General features: G+C 44.8%; 1 protein-coding gene across 1 annotated transcript in view; it reads left to right on the plus strand.

Annotated features, from left to right (window-relative positions):
* The window catches only part of LRCH3 (leucine rich repeats and calponin homology domain containing 3), a 116,485-nt gene that overhangs the window by 87,190 nt on the left and 6,792 nt on the right, over window positions 1–22,503 (plus strand). The window contains exons 15-20 of the mRNA XM_063131753.1: window positions 3,597–3,677; window positions 6,616–6,664; window positions 7,354–7,473; window positions 11,026–11,144; window positions 13,634–13,771; window positions 14,927–15,004. Coding sequence (XP_062987823.1) covers window positions 3,597–3,677; window positions 6,616–6,664; window positions 7,354–7,473; window positions 11,026–11,144; window positions 13,634–13,771; window positions 14,927–15,004 — 585 coding nt within the window. The remainder of the gene's footprint in view (window positions 1–3,596; window positions 3,678–6,615; window positions 6,665–7,353; window positions 7,474–11,025; window positions 11,145–13,633; window positions 13,772–14,926; window positions 15,005–22,503) is intronic.

Consider the following 22,503-nt stretch of genomic DNA (forward strand, 5'->3'; position numbering starts at 1 on the left):
GACCCCCACACACACACCTCTAAATTATCAGATGGGCTTGGAAATAAGTTCAACCATATTTGAATTCCTAATAGATTCAGCGTTCCCATTGTTTGCATTTTTTACTTAACCTGTGAGGACTAAAATTAGCTAGGTTTTTATTGGTGTATATTCCAACAGGCAAGAACGACAGTACTCAAGGATCTTGCGCTCTAAATTTTACTAGTGAGGAGCAGTGGGAAGGGCAAATAGGGAAAGTTGATGATCACAGAAGAATAATGCAGCTACAGCTACTTATACTCCATTTCAACTAGGCAGTGAAGAAATAGGGGTCAAATCGGAGAAAAGGAAAAAGGCCTTGTGGAGGGATTTGAAGGAAGACTCTTTTCCTAAATATCTTTTAGCTGTAATGTTTCAAAGCTCATTAGAGATATAAAACCTGTTTGATGACAGTTGTTATTGGACCAGCTTCTGGGACCAGCACTGCACCAGCTGCCTTTAAAACTCACCATGATAACTATCCAACGTGTTCCTTCCGACTTGGCTGCAGTAAGCAGCTACTTTTCTCCTGACTTGTTTCTCTCGTCCCTGTGTCTGCGCGTCCTCTTTCATCTTGAGTTTACTATAAACTCTTCGGCATGAGATCATCCTAATTCTGCATGCAAGTGTCAGATCTGACTAGTTCCCATTGCAGCCTTGGGCAGTTCTGGGCACAAATAAGAGTGTTGGTTTTATAGCAACTTTTGCCACCTTGGCGCTCATGGATAGCACTTGCTGCCCGTAAGGAGACATTTTACTGCAATGTGTTACTTTGTTGTATGCTTAACATGCCACAGTTATTCTTAGTTTAATAATTGAGCGATGGGCGCCCAATCCTCAAAAATTTATCTTACTATATGGTACTGGCAAGTGGTGGTGTGCGGGTGAGGTCATTGGGAGCTGCCTCATGCTGATTCTCCTGCATCTCCTAACGGTGATGCCATCACATCATGAAGTGCGGATGTGTATAATGCCCAAAAGATCTGTCAGCGCACAGCAATACAATGATATTACGATCCTGGCCTCACTAGGCCTACCGCCTGGGCTGTAGGATGGAAAACATCTTATTTATTTATTGCATTTCTATCCCGCCTTTATTTATTTATTTATTTATTACATTTTTATACCGCCCAATAGCCGAAGCTCTCTGGGCGGTTCACAAAAATTAAAACCACAATAAAACAACCAACAGGTTAAAAGCACAATTACAAAATACAGTATAAAAAGCACAACCAGGATAAAACCACGCAGCAAAATTGATATAAGCTTAAAATACAGAGTTAGAACAGTAAGATTTAAATTTAAGTTAAAATTAAGTGTTAAAATATTGAGAGAATAAAAAGGTCTTCAGCTGGCGACGAAAGCAGTTCTCCTCCAAGGAACCCAAGGCAGAGTACATAATCCTCGTCTTCCTCCATTTTATCCTCACAACAACAACCCTGTGAGGTGGGTTGGGCTGAGAGTGTGTGACTGGCTCAAAGTCACCCAGTGGGTTTCCATGGCCGAGTGGGGACTAGAACCCGGATCTCCTGACTCCCAGTCCGACACTTTAGTCACTATACCACACTGGGTCTTGACACAAGAGGCTGGTAGTTCATTGTTTGCCAGCGGCTTATTATTTATTTCATTTCTATCTTGCCTTTCCTTCATGGTTCTCCACTCCACCACCTCCACTTATCCTCACGACAATCCTGTGGGGTATGTTAGGCTAAGAGTTGACTGGCCCAAAAGTTACCCAGAGGGCTATGTGGCTGAATGGAGATTTGAACCTGGGTCTCTCCACTTCTAGTCCGGCAAGCGAAGGAGGAGGGAAACAAACAGCCCCGGGACTGAGAAAACAAACCATGCTTTCTTCGACCATCTGCCAGACAAACCCTGAGTAGAGCAACCAACCATGGGTTATCCATGGATGAAATAACTATGGGTTAGCATTATGTGCAGACCAGGTTGAAGTATTGTTGGAAGAGTATCGCCGCTTAGAGTATTTTCTATACAGGTGGGATAAACTTCTCCTGTTGACCTACAAAGCTTTTCACTGTCTAGCTCCTTCCTATCTCTCCTCTCTCATCTCACACTATTGCCCCGCTCGTGCTCTTCGCTCCTCTGATGCCATGTTTCTCGCCTGCCCAAGGGCCTCTACTTCCCTTGCTCGGCTTCGTCCATTTTCTTCTGCTGCCCCTTACGCCTGGAACGCTCTTCCAGAACATTTGAGAACTACAAGTTCAACCGCAGCTTTTAAAGCTCAGCTAAAAACTTTTCTTTTTCCTAAAGCTTTTAAATCTTGATTTTGTTCTGACTTTATACTGTTAGTTTTACCCTACCCAGTGCCTGCTTACCCTACCCTGTGCCTGTTTGCATTCTCTTCCCCTCCTTATTGTTTTATTATGGTTTTATTAGAATGTAAGCCTATGCGGCAGGGTCTTGCTATTTACTGTTTTACTCTGTACAGCACCATGTACATTGATGGTGCTATAAAAATAAATAATAATAATAATAATAATAAATAATAAGTTGAATAAATAAATAAATAAAATAAGCAGTCTAAGGGCTACGCTATACTGGCTTAAGAGAGTCCACAACCTCTGTCTTCCAAGGTGTTTACTGTGGGCCTCCCACAGGTGTCCTGACCCTGCTGCCACCAAATTTCCCCCCTGCCTGTACCCTTCACTCATTTCCCAAGAGATCTCCATAGTAACAGGGAAAGAGCAGTCTATCAAGATCTGTTGTGTGTGTGCGTGTGCATGTGCAGCTCCCATCCCCTGAACCAGCGTCAGGTGCAGCTGTGCTTCCCTGCTTTATGTGAAAAATTGTCAAGGGTCGCTTCAAGAAAGGCAGCAGCATGTGCCACAAATAAATAAAATAAATAATGCGCAGTATTGTTTGAAGCAGCCCTTGGTTCAAGTAGTGAGAAGTGGGCATGGCTCTTTGGCAGAGCGCATGCTTTGCAAGCTGAACACCTCATGCTTAGTCCTTGGTATTGCTGGTGAAATCGGTCATTCGCAGGCCTGGAAAACCTGCCTGAGTCCTTCGAGAGTTGTTGTTCAGAGTAGTCATTACTGGGGTGGACCAACTTCGGGCTTGTGGGACCTCCTTTGTTTTTTACTAGAGCACTGAGATCCACCAACAGGAGCCTGGGACAAAAGGCAGACACTTTGAATTAAAGAATTTGGAGCCCAGGAAACTGTTTTGAGTACCAGAACGGAGTGGAGCTCATTGTCCTTCGACACAGCAATCCACTCCTGGATTGCTGTGTGGAAGGACAGTATAATTTGAAGCAGGGCAGCGGGAGTCATTTTATTCGTAAACAACTGGGAATCAGGAGTCTTTGGCCCACGAACTGCACATCGCCCAGAGATCGACCAGTCAATCCGGATCTACATTCTGCCCAACCCTGACTCAGATGGGTCAGGGGCTTGACCCTGCGTGAGGCAGCTTCATACGTTTGGATGCAAGGCTAAGCCGGTTGCCAAAAGTCGTCTGTGGGTCTCTTCTGCTGTGCACCTTCTGTCTTCTACAGGTGATTCTCTGCCTTACTCCCTCTCTTCTCCCCCTTCTCTCTTCTCCCCCATCCCCGACAGAATGGCTTTGAGCCTCTCTTAGTGTTTGAGATTGACAGTAACACCAACACCATTAAGAGGAGGCCGGGGACCCTCAACCAGGTGAAGAGCATGCTGTGTGCCTGTGACTGTCTTGGCTGGATTCCCCTTTGGTTTTTCCTGCCTCTCTGAGGCTGAGGGCAGTGTTGATCCCTGTTCTTGACCCGTCCTGGCCTGACGTGCTTTGAAATGAAGGCCTGAGGAAACTTCGAGGCAGGGGTGGGCGGCTTGTGGCCCTCCGGATGTTTTGGCCTGCAACTCCCCAAGTATAGCCAGTGGCAAGTGGTCATGGGAGCTGTAGGCCAAAATATCTGGAGGGCCACAAATTGCCCACCCTGATCTAACGGAACTAAGAACCATGCTTGGTTATGGAATGAGCCTGGAGGGGGGGGAGAGTGCCGTGCAAGTTTGCATACTTTGTCTGGAAGAGGGAGTGAAACTGAGGGAAGTTAAGCAAAATGCAATTAAGTAAGACCATAAGAGCAGCTTTGCTAGATCAGACCAAGCGTCTGTCTGGGCCAGCATGTTGTCTTCAACCATAGCCACCAGGTTGGGAAACCCAAAGCAGGGTATGAAGGCAGCCACCCTCCGCTTCCGTCCATCCGTCGATCAACAGGCAGTATGCAGAACTAGACTGCCTCCGAATGTGAACGGTCCATTTAGCCACCGCTCTAATGAGGAAGGAAAGGAATCTCTCGTGCAAGCACTGAGTCATTGCTGACTCTTGGAGGGACGCCAGCTTTTCGCTGACGTTTTCTTGGCAGGCCTTATAGCGAGGTGGTTTGCCGTTGCCTTCCCCGGCCATTATTCCCTTTCCCCCAGCTCACTGGGTACTCATTTTACCGACCTCGGGAGGATGGAAGGCTGAGTCGACCCGAGCCGGCTGCCTGAAACCGGCTTCCGCTGGGATCGAACTCAGGCCGTGGGGAGAGTTTCAGCTGCAGAAACTGCTGCTTTACCGCTCTGTGCCACACGAGGCTCATTCTGCTCTAATAGCCGTGTTTAAACCAGTCCTCCTCCGTGAATGGTTCAGTCCCCCTTTAAAGCCATCTAAGCCAGCGGCCATCGTCACACCTGGAGGCACCGAGTCCCGTATATTTCTTTTGTCCTATGTGAGGAAGTACTTTCTTCAGTCTCTCCTAAATCTTCTTCCAATCATTTTCATTGGGTGATGCTGACTTCTTTAATTGTGAGAGCAGGAGAAAATTATTCTCTTTCCACCTTGTGGAAAATGAATAATTATTATGCGTTACTGTACAAGATTTCCATCCTATGTTCCCTTTATTTGACTTTTTTTCCTAATCTAAAACCCCACAAATGCTTTAGTCCTCTCACATAAGGAAGATGCTCGAGCCACTGTATCATTTTGGACGCCTAAAGTAGTTGAGAAGACCACAAGATTTTAATTTCTGCATATTAAGTCCCATATATACCACCCAGAAGTACCAGTGGTACACTTTTCTGGTTGGCCATTTGAATTAGTCAGAACAGGATTGCCAGGTAATAACTTCTCAGAGAAACCATTTCTAAAGTAGTATGTGGTGTTCAACCCATTTTTAAACAGGAAAAGTCAAGAATTCACCTGTAAATCTCAGAGCTCCTCTGTTGCATCTTGGACAACAGATCACGCCAGAGTTTTCTGACCACTAAAATAACCGCATGTCACATCCATCGCCACCTGTCACTTTTGCATCTGGATTTTTTGGTACCTTTTTGGCAGAGCAAAATCACTATGAAAATGACCAAGCATTTGCATCCCTTTCTGTGGTGATTTAATCATCCAGTAGAAGCATTTCAAGCAAAAGTAAATGATGAACATGCTATCGAATTTCTGTAAGACCTGTCATTCTGGGAGCAGGGAAAAGATGAAGGCGGTCTCACTTGCGCTTCCACAAACAAGCAAGCAGGCCTGACCTGGAAGCTATTAGAGAGATCGAGGAGTATCACCTGGCCCATCTACTGTTGTGGAGGTCTCCTTCTGACTGGTCTCCCTACATTTCTTTTCTTGGTGAATTTGGGTGAGGGAGTAAAAGCTGAATCAATGGCTGACACCTCCCCAAATGAAGATCTCCTCAGCAGGCTTGTGGGCTGTGCTTTACAAACGGTTTCCTTTTTGGTGGCTTTGCACTTCTCATTAGAAAGACACTGTTGGGTCCCTGGTGGGTGTGCATGCAAGCAAGCCTTCTAAAACCTGGTCCTACATTTGGAGCGAGATGTGCCCCACCCCGCTCGATTTGATGAATTAAGCGTTACAAAAGAGGGGTCTTTATCGCTGGTCTCCACGTTAACTGCCACTCTTGTCTGCATGCACACCCTGCCAAGATCCAAATGTGTTTTATTTTATATGTACATGATGGAAACGGTGATCAATCCTAAAAGTTCTCAAAAGAAATTGCAGAATATGCCTTTGATCTAGGGAGGTCACTGCAGTCGAGTGTTTTGCTTTGTACTCATTTGGCTTTGGTGAAGGTCTTGTATACGATCAAAGATATGGCCTGATATCTTTGCAGTATTTACCTACTTGCTTTCCAATGCCTGTTGCAGCGGAAGCTCTTTTCTTTTGCAGCTCTTGTCCCAAGTACATTGAACCTTGGCAGATACCGTATTTCTTTGATTCTAAGACGCACTTTTTTCTCCATATAAACATCTCTAAAAACGGGGTGCGTCTTAGAATCACAGACGCGTTTATTATTTCTTAGAATCAAAGCTTTTTTTCTGTTGGTACTGAAATTAGTGTACGTCTTACAATCAATGTCGTCTTACAATTGAAGAAATACGGTAATGAATACTGTTCTCTGTTATTGCATTCCCAGTATAGTTATGCTAATTCTTTTTACAGCATGCTTTTTTCCCTCTTACAGAATCACCTCTTCCCAACCCTCACACCATACACCTTACCTGTCTTCTCCCAAAATGGCATTCTAGATGGGTTGTGTATTGTATTTGAATATAACTTATTTGTTCTATGTTCTACTGCTTCATCTCTTTCTTTTATCCACAGAGTGATGACAGATCCACCATCTCACCAAATTCCCCTACTTCTCAAACAGGTAAACTGGGAAGGGGTAGAAATAACTTGGTTACAAGTTGTTGTTGTTATTATTATTATTTGTTATATTTATATACCACCCCACAGCCGGAGCTCTCTGGGCGGTTTACAAAAGTTAAAAAACAGTGAACATTAAAAAGAAATATACAAAATTTAAAACAATAAAAAGCATAAAATACAAACAAAAACATTCAATATCCATTTAAAAACGACTATTCTGGGGTCAGTTAAAAAACTCAGCATATGCTGTTAAATGCCTGGGAGAAGAGAAAAGCCTTAACCTGGCGCCAAAAAGATAACAACGTTGGCGCCAGGCGAGTCTCGTCGGGGAGATCATTCCATAATTGAGGGGCCACCACTGAAAAGGCCCTCTCCCTTGTTGCCATCCTCCGAGCTTTCCTCGGAGTAGGCACTCGGAGGAGGACCTTAGATGTAGAGCGCAGTGAACGGGTAGGTTCACGTCGGGAGAGGCGTTCCGTCAGGTATTGTGGTCCCAAGCTGTGTAAGGCTTTGTGGGTTAAAACCAGCACCTTGAATTGGGCTCGGAAACACACAGTTATCTTGTTGTCCCAGTCAAAACGTTTGTTCTTCTAATGGTTCTGTGCTCACACAACATTTTAAATAATGTTATTTTCTCTTCCCTGCCCACCCCACCCCACCCCGCTCTACATCTTGCATGTCTGCATCCAGTTCACCTCTCTGCTCCATATCCTGGCCCTGCTGTTGCTGCTGCTCCTTCCCAGAGAAATCCTCCCCAGCGTCCTGACAGTTTCCTTTTCCGAAACGCTGCAAGGGATGAAGTGAGCAAAGGTAGGCTTTGCACAGCCTGAACACATGACACTGTGGCCAAGCAGTCTCAACGTCTCATTTACCCCATATGGGGCCCAGTTGTGTTGGTTTAGGCCGTTGCCTTGTTCTCGTAATATTTGGGCTAGTTCTCACGGCCGGCAGATAAAGTGGTCCTCCTGTGTCTCGGCTGGACCACTTCAGATTGTAGGTGGGGGTTTACATAACTGAATGTTCTGTATGGAAAAAGAATGTGTCCAGGGAAAAGCTAAGCTATAATAATAATAATAATAATAATAATAATAATAATAATAATAATAATAATAATATATTTATTTATTTCTTACCCGCCTCTCCCTTTGGATCGAGGCGGGGAACAACGTTAGAACAGGAATCAATACATCTTAAAAATTAATGATTTTACATTGATCTGATAGGCCTGCCGGAAAAGGCTAGTCTTTAAGGCTGCCTTAAAATCACAGTGTTAATTTTACGAATCTCCTCCGGCAGGCCATTCCACAATCTGGGGGCGACAGAAGAAAAGGTCCTCTGGGAAACTGATGTCAGCCTAGTTTTAGCTGACTGAAGTAGATTCTCCCCAGAGGACCTGAGTGTGCGGGGCGGACTGTATGGGAGAAGGCGATCCCACAGGTAACCTGGACCCAAACCATTTAGGGCTTTAAAGGTAATGACCAACACTTTGTACTTTGCCCGGAAACTAATTGGCAGCCATTAGTAATAGTAATCATTGCTTACTATTAATTATTAATTATTATTATTATTAGTTGTATACCACCCCATAGCCAAGGTTCTCTGGGTGGTTTACACAGGATAAAAACACTTAAAAACAATATACAAAAATTTTAAGTCACAAAAACATACAATTTATAACCACAGAAACATACAAAAACAAACCCAGGCTAATTACATATTGCTAAATGCCTGGGAGAAGAGGAAAGTCTTGACCTGGCGCTGAAAAGATATTATTATTATTATTTATTTATTTATTTATTTATATATATATATATAGCGCCAACAGTGTACATGGTGCTATACAGAGTAAAACAATAAAATAGCAAAACCCGGCTGCATAGGCTTACATTCTAATAAAATCATAATAAAACAATAAGGAGGGGAAGAGAATGCACCAAACAGGCACAGGGTAGAGTAAAACTAACAGTATAAAAGTCAGAACAAAATCAAGTTTTAAAAGCTTTAGGAAAAAGAAAAGTTTTTAGCTGAGCTTTAAAAGCTGTGGTTGAACTTGTAGTTCTCAAATGTTCTGGAAGAGCATTCCAGGCGTAAGGGGCAGCAGAAGAAAATGGACGAAGCCGAGCAAGGGAAGATAACAATGTTGGTGCCAGGTGGGCCTCATCAGGGAGATTGTTCCACAATTGGGGGGGCCACCACAGAAAAGGTCCCCTCTCTTGTTGCTGTCCTCCAAGCTTCCCTCGGAGGAGGACCTTGGATGTTGAGCGCAGTGTACGGGGTAGGTTCATGTCGGGAGAGGCGTTCCATTCTTCCTGACATTTTGAAATGGCAGAGCCCAGGTTCACCGCTTCATCAACGGTTTGTGAAAACAAGACCTCTGTTTTAAATATCCACATGTGTGTTGGGATGGTTAACGTCTCCTGTTTTTCTTTCTAAAGCACTCTTGTTTGCTACAATTTTGTGGATTGAGAGATAGGGAGATAAGAGTAGGTAACAGCACATTTCTAACTCCAATTTACACAAAAAAAACGCTTCTAACTTATATGATGATACCATTTCAGGAAGTGACAGAACAGATGCCTACATTTTCTGCCCCTGTGAGAGTGCAGCTGAAGTTGCCCCGTGCTTGTTTACTTCAAGAGATTTATATCCCACGATTCAGCTTAAAAAGCACACATAACAGTTTACAATTCTTCATTTAAAATAGGGTTGGGGAACCTGTGGGCCCTCCAGATGTTGTAGACTAGAATTCCTATCAACCCCAGTCAGGATGATGGGAATTATAGTCAAGCAACACCTGGAGGGCCACAGGTTCCCCACTCCTGATTTCAAACAACAAAAACGTCAATAAAGATTATTAAATAAATAAATTAGCAAAGCCTTAACATGGCTAAAAACTGAATAAAATAAAAGGAATCTTAAATACTATTAAAAGTACAAGTGAAAAGAATGGACTTCACCTGGTACCTAAAAACTAACAGCAAGGGCAACAGTTTGTAAACATTTGTAGACAGGATGTTTGGAAGTTTAGGTGATGCCACAAAAAAGGTCCAGGAGGCTGCGACATGCAGAGAAGGACAATTCCGTGAAGCAGGGAATGCTTATCAAATTTGCAGATGACACAAAATTGGGTGGAATAGCTAATACCTTGGAAGACAGAAACAAACTTCGATCTTGATAGGCTGGAGTGCTGGGCTGAAAACAACAGCATGAAATTTAATAGGGATAAATTCCAAGTTCTACATTTAGGAAATAGAAACCAAAGGCACAGTTACAAGATGGGGGATACTTGGCTCAGCAATACTACAAACGAGAAGGATCTTGGAATTGTTGTAGATTACAAGCTGAATATGAGCCAACAGTTCGATATGGCTGCAAGAAAGGCCAATGCTATTTTGGGATGCATTAATAGAAGTATAGCTTCCAAATCACGTGAGGTCCTGGTTCCTCTCTATTCGGTCCTGGTTAGGCCTCATCTAGAGTATTGTGTCCAGTTCTGGGCTCCACAATTCAAGAAGGATGCAGACAAGCTGGAGCGTGTTCAGAGGAGGGCAACCAGGATGATCAGAGGCCTGGAAACAAAGCCCTATGAAGAGAGATTGAAAGAACTGGGTATGTTTAGCCTGGAGTAGAGAAGATTGAGGGGAGACATGAGAGCACTCTTCAAAGACTTAAAAGGTTGTCACACAGAGGAGGGCTGGGATCTCTTCTCGATCCTCCCAGAGTGCAGGACACGGAATAACGGGCTCAAGTTAAAGGAAGCCAGATTCCAGCTGGACATCAGGAAAAACTTCCTGACTGTTAGAGCAGTACGGCAATGGAACCACTTACCTAGGGAGGTTGTGGGCTCTCCCACACTAGAGGCCTTCAAGAGGCAGCTGGACAAGCATCTGTCAGGGATGCTTTAGGGTGGATTCCTGCATTGAGCAGGGGGTTGGACTCGATGGCCTTGTAGGCCCCTTCCAACTCTTCTATTCTATGATTCTATGAATAATCTTGGCTTAATCAGCTTTTCCCCAGTTTTGTAAACTTGAATAAGGTTTTGCCTGACTTACGATGTGCAGAAAGCAATTCAACCTCACACACCAGCCAACTCTTGATTGGTGGCTCATGTGTACAACCTGGAACCTGATTCAAATACTGGGGAAACTGGTTGTTCTAAGTGGCTGTTGCCAGGCAAGGTGGCAAACTCAGCATGCTACACGTCACTTGGCCAAGTAGTAAAGACAAAGAACAGAGCCAACGGCAGGTATGCCTTGCCAAGGTTATTAATGAAGGTTTCCCAAACTCCTCCAAGCTGTGTGAAACAGAATCCCATTACTAAAGTGTTTCCCCCACCCTTCATTATCTTCTTGCCTTTTCTAGCCATTACATCGTTGTCCACTTCTGCCTCAACTCCCGCTAACAGCACTGAAGACTATAGCGAAAACCACAGTTCCAAGCTGCAGGATGAAGAAATCGAGCTGATCGAGCAACTGCGGAAAGTACGTAGCAAAGGTTTATCTCTTGTGTTGAAGAATATGGTCCTCGGATTGCTGGATGAGGCCGAGGTTCGTCTACTCCCATTCAGCAGTGCGTTCCCAATAGCAGCCAGCCAGATGCCTCTAGGAAGCTTGCAAGAAGGCCATGAAGGCCATTCACTGTGAGCACGAGGGCTGCCTACTCACTGGATGGGGTGTGTGTGTGTGTGTGTGTGTGTGTGTGTGTCTCTCTCTCCGTCCTGTCCAATTTAAAATGCTTAGAAGGTAGTACCAGAGAAAATTTGCCAATCCTCTGAGTGCAGTGATGATTTGGACCAGAAGGTTGACATACATTGCTGTGTCTTGGCAACCTTTTTTGTTTAAAGAACTGGGCATGTTTAGCCTGGAGAAGAGAAGATGGAGGGGAGACATGATAGCACTCTTCAAATACTTAAAAGGTTGTCACACAGAGGAGGGCCAGGATCTCTTCTCGATCCTTCCAGAGTGCAGGACACGGAATAACGGGATCAAGTTAAAGAACGCCAGATTCCAGTTGGACATCAGGAAAAACTTCCTGACTGTTAGAGCAGTACGACAATGGAATCAGTGACCGAGGGAGGTTGTGGGCTCTCCCACACTAGAGGCCTTCAAGAGGCAGCTGGACAACCATCTGTCAGGGATGCTTTAGGGTGGATTCCTGCATTGAGCAGGGCGTTGGACTCGATGGCCTTGTAGGCCCCTTCCAACTCTGCTATTCTATGATTCTATGAAATAGAAAAATCACAGATGCCTCAGGTGCAGACATGATGGAATTGTGTTGAGGGGCAAAAGCTCTAAGAGTGAAGTTCATGCTTTTCTCAATTACTCTTGAAAAATACTCTAGATGTGGCTGGCATTCTGGGTTAAAAAAATTTCCATGATACTATTTAAAATATTTATTCAGCTGGGCATCAGCATTGCATTTTGTGAACCGCCCAGAGAGTTTCGGCTATTGGGCGGTATAAAAATGTAATATATAAATTATTGAATTGTCGACTGCATGCTATGTTACCGTTTTTGTGCACAGGCGTTTTCTTGTAAGTCGGTCTTGTGACAAAAAGATAACATGGGAAGGATTTATAGACATGTCTAGTCTTATAGCGCCACCCCCATTTTCTCTGATTCATAGTACATCAGTACTTGCAGAAACTCATTCCGTGGTAACTGTTTAAAGCGTAGGAAAAATGTTTTAGAGCACTTTCACAAAGACAAGTGGCAAAGCAGGACATCACTTTAAGGCAGCTATATGCTCCTCCTCTCTGCATTCCAACAAGATCTGTAGGATGCACTTTTTGGACTTCTTCTTTGGACTTCTGGTTGCAGGACAACTCCAGGCACTCTTGAATGAAACGGATTATCTAGATCCATTTCAATCGGGTTTCAGGCCTGGTTTTGGAACGGAAACTGCCTTGGTCGCCCTGTGGGATGACCTCTGTCAGGAGAGAGACAGGGGGAGTGTGACCCTGTTGGTTCTCCTGGACCTCTCAGCGGCCTTCGATACCATCGACCATGGTATCCTTCTGGTTAGGTTGTCTGAGCTGGGAGTTGGAGGTACTGCGTTGCAGTGGTTCCGCTCCTACTTGGATGGCCGATTCCAGAAGGTGGTGCTGGGGGATTATTGCTCTGTGCCGTGGCTCCTAAGCCATGGGGTTCCACAGGGCTCTATCTTATCCCCTATGCTGTTTAACATATACATGAAGCTGCTGGGGGAGGTAATCCGGAGATGTGGACTGAGGTGTCATCAATATGCGGATGATACCCAGCTCTACCTTTCCTTTTCATCAAACCCAGTTGAGGCAGTGGCTGTTCTGAACCAGTGCCTGGGCATGATAATGGACTGGATGAGGGCTAACAAACTGAGACTCAATCCAGACAAGACGGAGGTACTGTTAGCGGGTGGTTCATCTGTCCGGCGAGGTGATGTTTGCCCTGTCCTGGACGGCGTTGCACTCTCCCTAAAGGATCGGGTCCGTAGTTTGGGGGTGCTCTTGGATCCAGAACTGTCACTTGAGGCACAGGTGAACTCAGTGGCAAAGAGCACCTTTTATCAGCTTAGGTTGATATACCAACTGCGCCCTTATCTGGACAGAGATAGCCTTGCTACAGTGATCCATGCTCTGATAACCTCTCGTTTGGATTACTGCAATGCGTTATACGTGGGGCTGCCTTTGAAAACGGTCCGGAAGCTTCAGCTGGTACAAAACAGGGCGGCACGGTTATTAACAGGGACTGGCCGCCGAGATCACATTACGCCAGTCCTTTTACAACAGTAATTGTGCTTTTAACATGTTGGTTGTTTTATTATGGTTTTAACTTTTGTGAACAACAGAGCTTCGTCTATTGGGCGGTATAAAAATGTAATAAATAAATAAACCTACGGCTTGTGGCCTTTGCCACTATTTCCACTTTGTCTCTTGGCAGCATATCTTTTATTGATGGAGCTCAATATCCGTCCTCTGTCCTTCCTCTTTCAGAACATTGAGTCACGGTTGAAAGTGTCTTTGCCCAGCGATCTTGGAGCAGCGCTGACTGATGGAGTAGTGCTCTGCCATTTAGCGAACTATGTGCGGCCTCGTTCTGTTCCTAGTATTCATGTCCCCTCACCAGCTGTCGTAAGTATCCAGTGGGTAGTGTTGTGGCTGCTTCATAGAATTTGGACCTATTTATTCATCTTTTCACCTTACTTATTTTTGAGGGGCAAACTTTATTCTCCCCTCACTCTTGAAAGGACCTCCGAGTAGTGCCCTGCTTCTAGAGCAGCCTTCCTCAACCTGGGGCGCTCCAGATGTGTTGGACTGCATCTCCCAGAATGCCCCAGCCAGCAGAGCTGGCTGGGGCATTCTGGGAGTTGTAGTCCAACACATCTGGAGCGCCCCAGGTTGAGGAAGGCTGGTGTATAGGGAGATTTATATCTTGGATTTCTCTTAAACATTGTAAGGAACAACTATTGATCCACTGATCAATGTGTAAATAATGGTCAAATGAGAGATGAAAACCATATTTAGATACTTAATGTGTGACTGTCTGAGCAGACACTGTAATTCTGCATAAGAATCCCAAATCTTACCATGCAAATCCAGAGTTGGTATTAAGATGCTTGGGCTACATTAGTGGTTACCTTATCTTAGAAGTAGCTACTGACAGGGGGATTAAAAACGGGATTTGGACAGGAGTGCATGAAAGGTAGAACATTGGAGATAGCCAATGGGCAGCTTAGGAGAGGGCTAAGATTGTGTGGGAAGAGAGAGAGCCCATGATTCATCAGTCGCTGATGCTTCTACCTTTCCTCCTCTGAAAAGTTGCCTGAAATTTCTAGCGCCACAGTCCATAGGGTGACCATATGAAAAGGAGGACAGGGATCCTGTATCTTTAACAGTTGTATATATGGAGAATATACAACTTTAACATATATACAAACTTTAACAGTTTGTATATATGGAGAACCTGGTGAAATTCCCTCTTCATCACAACACTTAAAGGTGCAGTTGCCCTGCCCTCTTTTAAATCTGGTCACTCTAGTATAGCTCCTGCAGCTTTAACTGTTGTGATGAAGAGGGAATTTCACCAGGTTCTCCATATATACACATGACACCTGCTGAAATTCCCTTTTCTATGCAACTGTTAAAGATACAGGAGCCCGGTCCTCCTTTTCATAGGGTCACCCTACCAGTCCACCACCATTGGCTCCTAACACTTCAATATGTTCAAGAATTCTGAATAAATCACTGCTGATAAAGAATGCCGTGTTCCTTCTTTCCTCTCTGCAGCCTAAGTTAACAATGGCCAAATGCAGACGGAACGTGGAAAATTTCCTGGAAGCTTGTCGAAAGATTGGTGTGCCTCAGGTAAGAGAGAAAACCTTCCATCTTTATTTTGAACTGCATGCATAATCGAGGTGTTTGCTAATCCCTCAAGAGCCCAGGACTTCATAGCACCTGAGCAGAGTGGGCAATATTGAAGAGAAATGCTTATCTGAAGGTTTCCATTCAGAAATCGGCACAAAGGAAAGGGAATTAAAGAAAAGCTGGCAAAACAAAATGTGAGACCAAATCCCTGCCTATTCTGGCTCACCTAAGTGAGTTGGCCACTCCTGCTTAATGAATTGAGTTGGAAGAAAGTGTTATGCTTGAAATCAGCACAACGTTGCTGTCTTCTGTTTATGAAGGAGGCATACAAATGACTCTAGAGTACAGTATAACATTGGGCACAATTAACTGAATCTTGCAAGCATGAGAAATCTGTTTACTAATTTGGTACTTTTGTTCTCCACCCATAATGAAAATCGTAACGAATGAAAGATTTGTACCCTTGTCTGCTCACATTGTTCATGGTGTTCTGGATCGCTCCGAGGCCCTCAGGCATACTTGTGTCTAAGGAATTGGAGCGCAATTTACGAGAGCCCAGGAGTGGGTCAGATACCGTGCCTGATGTTACACCGGTAGAATTTGCCCACATTGTTCCTTTTTTTGAGAGAGAGAGAGAGAAATTTTGGGTCTACTCCCTCTAATAAAATACATAGCATAGGCCCTGAAATTGTGTCTTTGGCAATCTGAGAGAAATTGAAGACATTTATCTAGTGTATTTTAGATGTTTCTTACTTAGATTCCAAAGATCTTGTCACTCCTGTTCCTGAAAACTTTGATAGAAAATTTAAAAGTGATTTGTTTTCAGCAAGATACTGTGACATTTGACCTGGTCTCTGATGGTAGGAATCCAGGTATAAATTCCCGCTTGACTGTTGACATTGCATGCTGTGCTAATAATTTCTGGACTTGACACTTCATCTTCCAAATTTCTGATGCACATGCTAACTTTAAGCAAAAGCTCTTCCAAGGCAGCATTGAGGCAGTTCAGCACATCCTCATTAGCTGCTTTGGCTTCTGAATTCACCATCCTTCAAAGCAACGCAGTCGTTACAAACGAAATCTGTGTATGCTGAAGTTTTTAGCATGGGTATTTTTCAGTGGTCCAGTTTTATTAAATTACACTGGAAGTTTTAGCCTCTTCCTGTAAGTGTGTTAATCTTATTTTTAGTGACCAGGCTACTTTTGCACCCCAAATCATTAGCTAAATCATCACTGTTATAAGCTCCTTCTTTGGCAAGAGATCTCTGGACCTTTTATCATGAAGGGCAATATTCATCTATATCGGGTTATGAGAAGCACATTGCCTGCCTGCGTTTTGAATCGCCGGCAATCAGCTGGTGTATGAGATGCCAAAATTCTGCACTCCACAAGCTGCGTACAGAAATCTTGGATCCTCCCTGGGTTACAAGACTTCAGACCTGCTGCGTAAACCTCTGATCAAAGTCCTGCCCTCCGTGTTGTAGTGGCGTTACCTTTCCTTGCCTACCTTCACAGACGCCAGGTGCGTCCCATTCATCCCAGGCCTCCTTATTCCCCCGCAATGCCTGCCAGCAGCACTTTCCTCCTCCTTCATAGTGTTTCCCTTCCTGCATCCACCTCCTCTCCTTTTTAAACAGTGGTCCCTGGAGGCAGAAGAGGTAGGCAAGGTTTGGAAGAGCGGGGGCCAGCATTTGAACTGACCAGGGGTGACAAGTGACAGTTGTGTCTCATTTTACCAGTCCCAGGTGCATGAGATTGGTACCCGAAGTAAATGAATTACCTGCTGCCGTGTTCCAGACATGCTGGGTTGAACCACTCACGTTATTATTATTATTATTATTATTATTTATTTATTTATTTATATATATAGCACCATCAATGTACATGGTGCTGTACAGAGTAAAACAGTAAATAGCGAGACCCTGCCGCATAGGCTTACATTCTAATAAACCATAATAAAACAATAAGGAGAGGAAGAGAATGCAGACAGGCACAGGGTAGGGTAAACAGGCACAGGGTAGGGTAAAACTAACAGTATAAAGTCCGAACAACATCAAGTTTTAAAAGCTTTAGGAAAAAGAAAAGTTTTTAGCTGAGCTTTAAAAGCTGCGGTTGAACTTGTGGATCTCAAATGTTCTGGAAGAGCGTTCCAGGCGTAAGGTGCAGCAGAAGAAAATGGACGAAACCGAGCAAGGGAAGTAGAGGCCCTTGGGCAGGCGAGAAACATGGCATCAGAGGAGCGAAGAGCACGAGCGGGGCAATAGTGTGAGATGAGAGAGGAAAGATAGGAAGGAGCTAGATAGTGAAAAGCTTTGTAGGTCAACAGGAGAAGTTTATATTGGATTCTGGAGTGAATTGGAAGCCAATGAAGAGATTTCAGAAGCGGAGTAACATGGTCAGAGCGGCGAGCCAAGAAGATGATCTTTGCGGCAGAGTGGTGAACAGAAACCAACGGACTGATGTGAGAAGAAGGAAGGCCAGTGAGAAGAAGGTTGCAGTAGTCCAACCGAGGAAGAACCAATGCATGAACGAGAGTCTTGGCAGAAGAGACAGACAAAAATGATCGAATCCTGGCAATATTATGCAGGAAAAAACGACAGGATTTAGCTACTGCCTCAATATGAGGAATAAAGGAGAGCAAGGAATCAAATATAAAGCCAAGACTACGAGCTTCCTTGACTGGAGTAAGCGTGACATCGTTGACAGTAAGAGAGAATGAGAGATGAGGAGAAGGTTTAGGAGGAAAAACAAGCAATTCAGTCTTTGCCATATTAAGTTTCAAACGACGATGAAGCAACCAAGCGGAGATATCTGAAAGACATGCCGAGATACGATCGTGAACATCAGGAGAAAGATCCTGAGATGAAAGATATAATTGTGTATCATTGGCATACACGTTCCTTCCTTCTCATCTTCTTTCATTCTCATCTTCACAGCATCTCTCTGTCCCGTAGTTAACTAAAGGCCCAATGAAATAGCTTACCCACCCCACCAAACCCCTCTTGCTCTGACTTGTTGAGCAGTCTCTCTGCAGTCTGGCAATGTAAGAAGAGACATGGGGGAAGCGGAAGAGACTGAAAGAACTGGGCCTGTTTAGCCTGGAGAAGAGAAGATTGAGGGGAGACATGATAGCACTCTTCAAATACTTAAAAGGTTGTCACGCAGAGGAGGGCCAGGATCTCTTCTCCATCCTCCTAGACTGCAGGACACGGAATAACGGGCTCAAGTTAAAGGAAGCCAGACTCCGGCTGGACATCAGGAAAAACTTCCTGACTATTAGAGCAGTACGACAATGGAACCAGTGACTTAGGGAGGTGTGGGCTCTCCCACACTAGAGGCCTTCAAGAGGCAGCTGGACAGCCCTCTGTCAGGGATGCTTTAGAGTGGATTCCTGCATTGAGCAGGGGGTTGGACTCAATGGCCTTGTAGGCCCCTTCCAACTCTGCTATTCTATGATTCTATGAACTAACTAGGGGAGAACATAGTTTCTGATACAGTTTTATTTGCTTATTGTTTCATTTAAGTTCTTGTGAAGTCTCCTTCTTTGAGTTTTGGGGGAGGAGGGACAGAAGTAGCAGGGCGCATAGACTGACAAGAGGTTCAAGCCAAGCATGCCTGGGCTAAGGAACTAAGCTGCGGGCATTGTTGGTGTTGGGTGTGACAGCATCAGGAAAGCAGAGGAAACAAGAGTCGTGCTCAATAGGTGTGGGGGTGGGGCGATACATGTGGGCAAGCAACCTTTTGGGCCTGTGGTCACATTTGGAAATTTGAGGAACTGTCCTGGGCGCAACCACAAAATGGCTGCCCTGGGTAGGCCTGGCTAATCACAAAGGGAAAATACCCTGTTCAGAGGCATTCATGAGGAATTAAGATGGCAGCAGCTGAAGGCTCCCACTTCACTTTGAACCAATTTCAGCTGCTGGTAAGAAAACATTTGACATACCTTTTACATCAAAATTGGGAGGACCGGGGTGTCTCGGTGGGCACCGAGGAAGACGTTTTGGGGGGGACACCCGACACGTTGCCTACCTCTGTCTAGACCAGCCTTCCTCAACCTGGGGCGCTCCAGATGTGTTGGACTGCATCTCCCAGAATGCCCCAGCCAGCAGAGCTGGCTGGGGCATTCTGGGAGTTGTAGTCCAACACATCTGGAGCGCCCCAGGTTGAGGAAGGCTGGTCTAGGAGAAAGCTAAAACCACCAGTTTGATTAGACTTAAAGTTAAAAACTTTAAGTAACCCAGTGCTCCTAGGAGTTTGTAACCCAGTGCTCCTAGGAGTTTGTTTCATCAGGATCCCCGCTTCCCTTCACTGTTGGGAAATACGCTGGACTTACTGGAGAGGATAGTAGAGACTGCACCAAGCTACATTCCTGTTTCTGAGCCACACATGCTCACCCACAACAGCTGGCACACTCCCCTCCTGTTGGGCGTGTGCTTATTAGCAATAAAGAGAAGTTCCTAAGTATGGCCCTGTGTGGAAATACTTACCTTTTGAGAGGGCAGATTAGGCCCCTTCTTAAAAACTGTTGTTCTCCAAAGGTAGTATCTTGCATACAGCCAGACTTCCCTCACACCATACAGCACACCTAAATTCAGCTAAGGGATTTGTTGGGTACAGTTTGCAACGGAACAGTCTTTAGGCGTCGGTGTGCTTTGCAACTCCATCCCTCGGCTCTGCTGGCAGAAAAGTGAAAAGTCCAAAAATGTTAAATCTTAAAAAATAAAAGCGTGATGAGTGATGGCAGGCTGGAAACCTGTACCGGGATCCTACACTCAGAGATCACCTCTGCCTTGCGAAGCAGTAAGGGGCGCCTTCCGTTTGTGTGTGTGTGTGTGTGTTCCACTCATTCCAGTGGAGGTTCTGCGAAAAAGGCACCCTCTTTGAACAACAGCCGTTTCCTGAAAAATAAGGGCCTGCTAGTGGCAGTTTGTTTTTAAGACTTCATTTATTTGCTCCATGGTTTTATATATAAATATAAACAGAGGTAAGAAAATGTAAAGTTCCTGTGTGGAAAATGGATGACATTGGGCTGTCTTGACTACTTCACGGATACTTTGCATGGCTGATAAGACTGATGCTAATTTTTTTTCTCTGTCTGTTTTCCCTTCCTGCTCACACTTTGGACAGGACAATCTCTGTTCCCCTTCTGACATTCTCCAGCTAAACCTCAGCATTAAAAGGACTGTAGAATCTCTTCTTTCTCTGGGGACAGATTCAGAAGATCCCAATCTTGCCTCCCTTTCCACCCAACTTTGTGGCTTTGCAGCATTTTACTGTGCTCTGATGCTAATACTCTGTGTGTTCTATCGCTGGGTCTTTCCCCTCTAACTAAAGCCCAAAGGTGCCCATGGACTTGCTCCAGCGCTTCCAAGCGGTTGGTAAACAGTCTGTGTTTTGCTTGAGAATTCTGTATGTGTACGTTCTTTCTGATCCACCAGCAACCTCTTCTGTGTGATGTGGAAACGGCTGTGATCTAGTCAGTCGGAGTTTGCTGTTAACTTAAGTAATGCAAGAGTCTAGAATTCTGTGTGGTTAAAAAAAAAAAACACCCTATATTAATGTGATTTGAATACTTCATGCAAATCAAAGAAAAATGAACCTGTACACAGTCATTTATTTTAATTGCACAGCTTTGGACATTTTTATAGAATGGGGAATTTCACTCTCTCCACTTCCTCGAGGTGGGGTCACATAGAGGCAGTGATGGAACTTTTTGGTGGTTGGAACTCATGGAAAGCTGGGAATGAGATGGGAGAGAACTGGGATGCTATGCCGAAGGAAGACACCCCCCATCTTCCTCACCTTCAGATTTCCCGTCTAGACCTCCTTTGGTTACTGAAGGATTAAACGAACGAAATGCTTTTCAAGCTTCTCTCGAAGCCTAGGAATATCGGCATCCTATTTAAAACAGAATGTGGAGATTGCTCAAGATCCTTCAGAGGCCTCAAGCCTGTATGCATCAGGGCTCTTGCCTTCACCCAAGCTGTGCCGATTTGCAAGATTCCTTCATATCTCCGCTAGATTTACACGACAGTCAGTGTCGGGAAATAGATCGTAAGACTGCAGGTTTTTGAAGCCAGTGCCGATGTTGTTCAAATGGTCTTATCCGCACAAATAACCGCCCACGTGACTGGTCTACATTGGAGGAGTGGGGCTCACGAAAGACGGCTTCTCCTCTTCTCCAAAAAAATAAATAAATAAAAGAGCCACCACTTGCAAAAAGTTTTAGTCAACGAGAAGCGAGTCCCCTCTTCCGTGCTCATCCAGGCAGACAACTGGTGTGAGCAAATAGTTGTACCAGTAAGCCGCCTACCATAATATCTTTCTGCACCAACTCTTAGTGTTAACCTTCAGCTACTGGTGATGTATAGCACTGGAAAACTGAGCCCCACAGTTCTGCACCTCTGAACTGGGCTCCTACCCACCTTTACACAACTGTGCCAATGTAGCTTGTATGTTTCCTTTTTTTTTTTCCTCAACAAGTGGTATTTCTCAGTAGATCTCGCAAGTCATAAAGAATTTCAGCCAACATCTCTGAAACAGGCCTCGGCGCGCTTCATGCGCATCTTAGAGTGAGAGGCTTTCTGGCTTCCTTATAGGAACTGCACATGAAGAGTTGTTAAAACTCTCAGCATATAGATATAGATAGATAGATATCACTCTCTCAGCTTTCCAGGAAACAGTCACAGCACTCTTTAAGGAGCTGCACCTCTTGTAAAATATTGTTCACACTACCTGTGGATTTTTTAGCCATTTTATGTTTAGCGAAACAAACGATACGTAAAGCATGTTCCACGTTACCATTGTGGGCCATGTTCTCTGTCCTTATTTTTTGGGATGAGGATGGAGCGGGGGTCCATATTCTTCTGGTGCTCACCCCTGAAAGGGGGTAGGTGAGAATAAAGCCAAGGATGGGGGAAAGAAGTGAGCCCTCAGAAGTCACTGGGCATCTAGCTCAGCCTTCTCCCGCTGGCTGCTGAGAGTTCACTAGAAAATATACCACATGTTTCCAGGCTGTTCTCCTGCCTTAGGGGCCGGAAACTTGATGGTTTTTCTTAAGTTGGCAACAATAGCCAGGTTTGCAAGACCAGCAGGGAAAACAACACAACGTGGGTTGTTCCTCCCAGTCCTGCACGTGCCTGCCATTAGCTTAATTCCCCGCATTGCGTTGAGGGTTGCTGTGTTGTCCAAACCCGACACAAGGTGCAACGGCGGTGGCTTCTAACCCACCACACAACCCATGGGTGAGAAGCTACCCCGCATGCACTGTGCACTAGATTCAGACGACACCACAACGCGGCACAGTTAATTAAGCAAATGCTAGTCCCGCAGTGGCAGAAATAACCATAGTGTGTTATTTCCCCCCTGCGATCGTGCAAACCCGGCGAGGTTCTCAGGATGCTGAATTCTTCTGGTACCAAATTGCTTGTTTCGGCAGTGTTATCACTCATGTAGAATACCAACCCTGCTTGGGTGTTTTAAGGTGCTTTTAGCTGCAC

Source organism: Elgaria multicarinata, chromosome 8 (genome assembly GCF_023053635.1).
Source record: "Elgaria multicarinata webbii isolate HBS135686 ecotype San Diego chromosome 8, rElgMul1.1.pri, whole genome shotgun sequence".
NCBI lineage: Eukaryota > Metazoa > Chordata > Lepidosauria > Squamata > Anguidae > Elgaria > Elgaria multicarinata.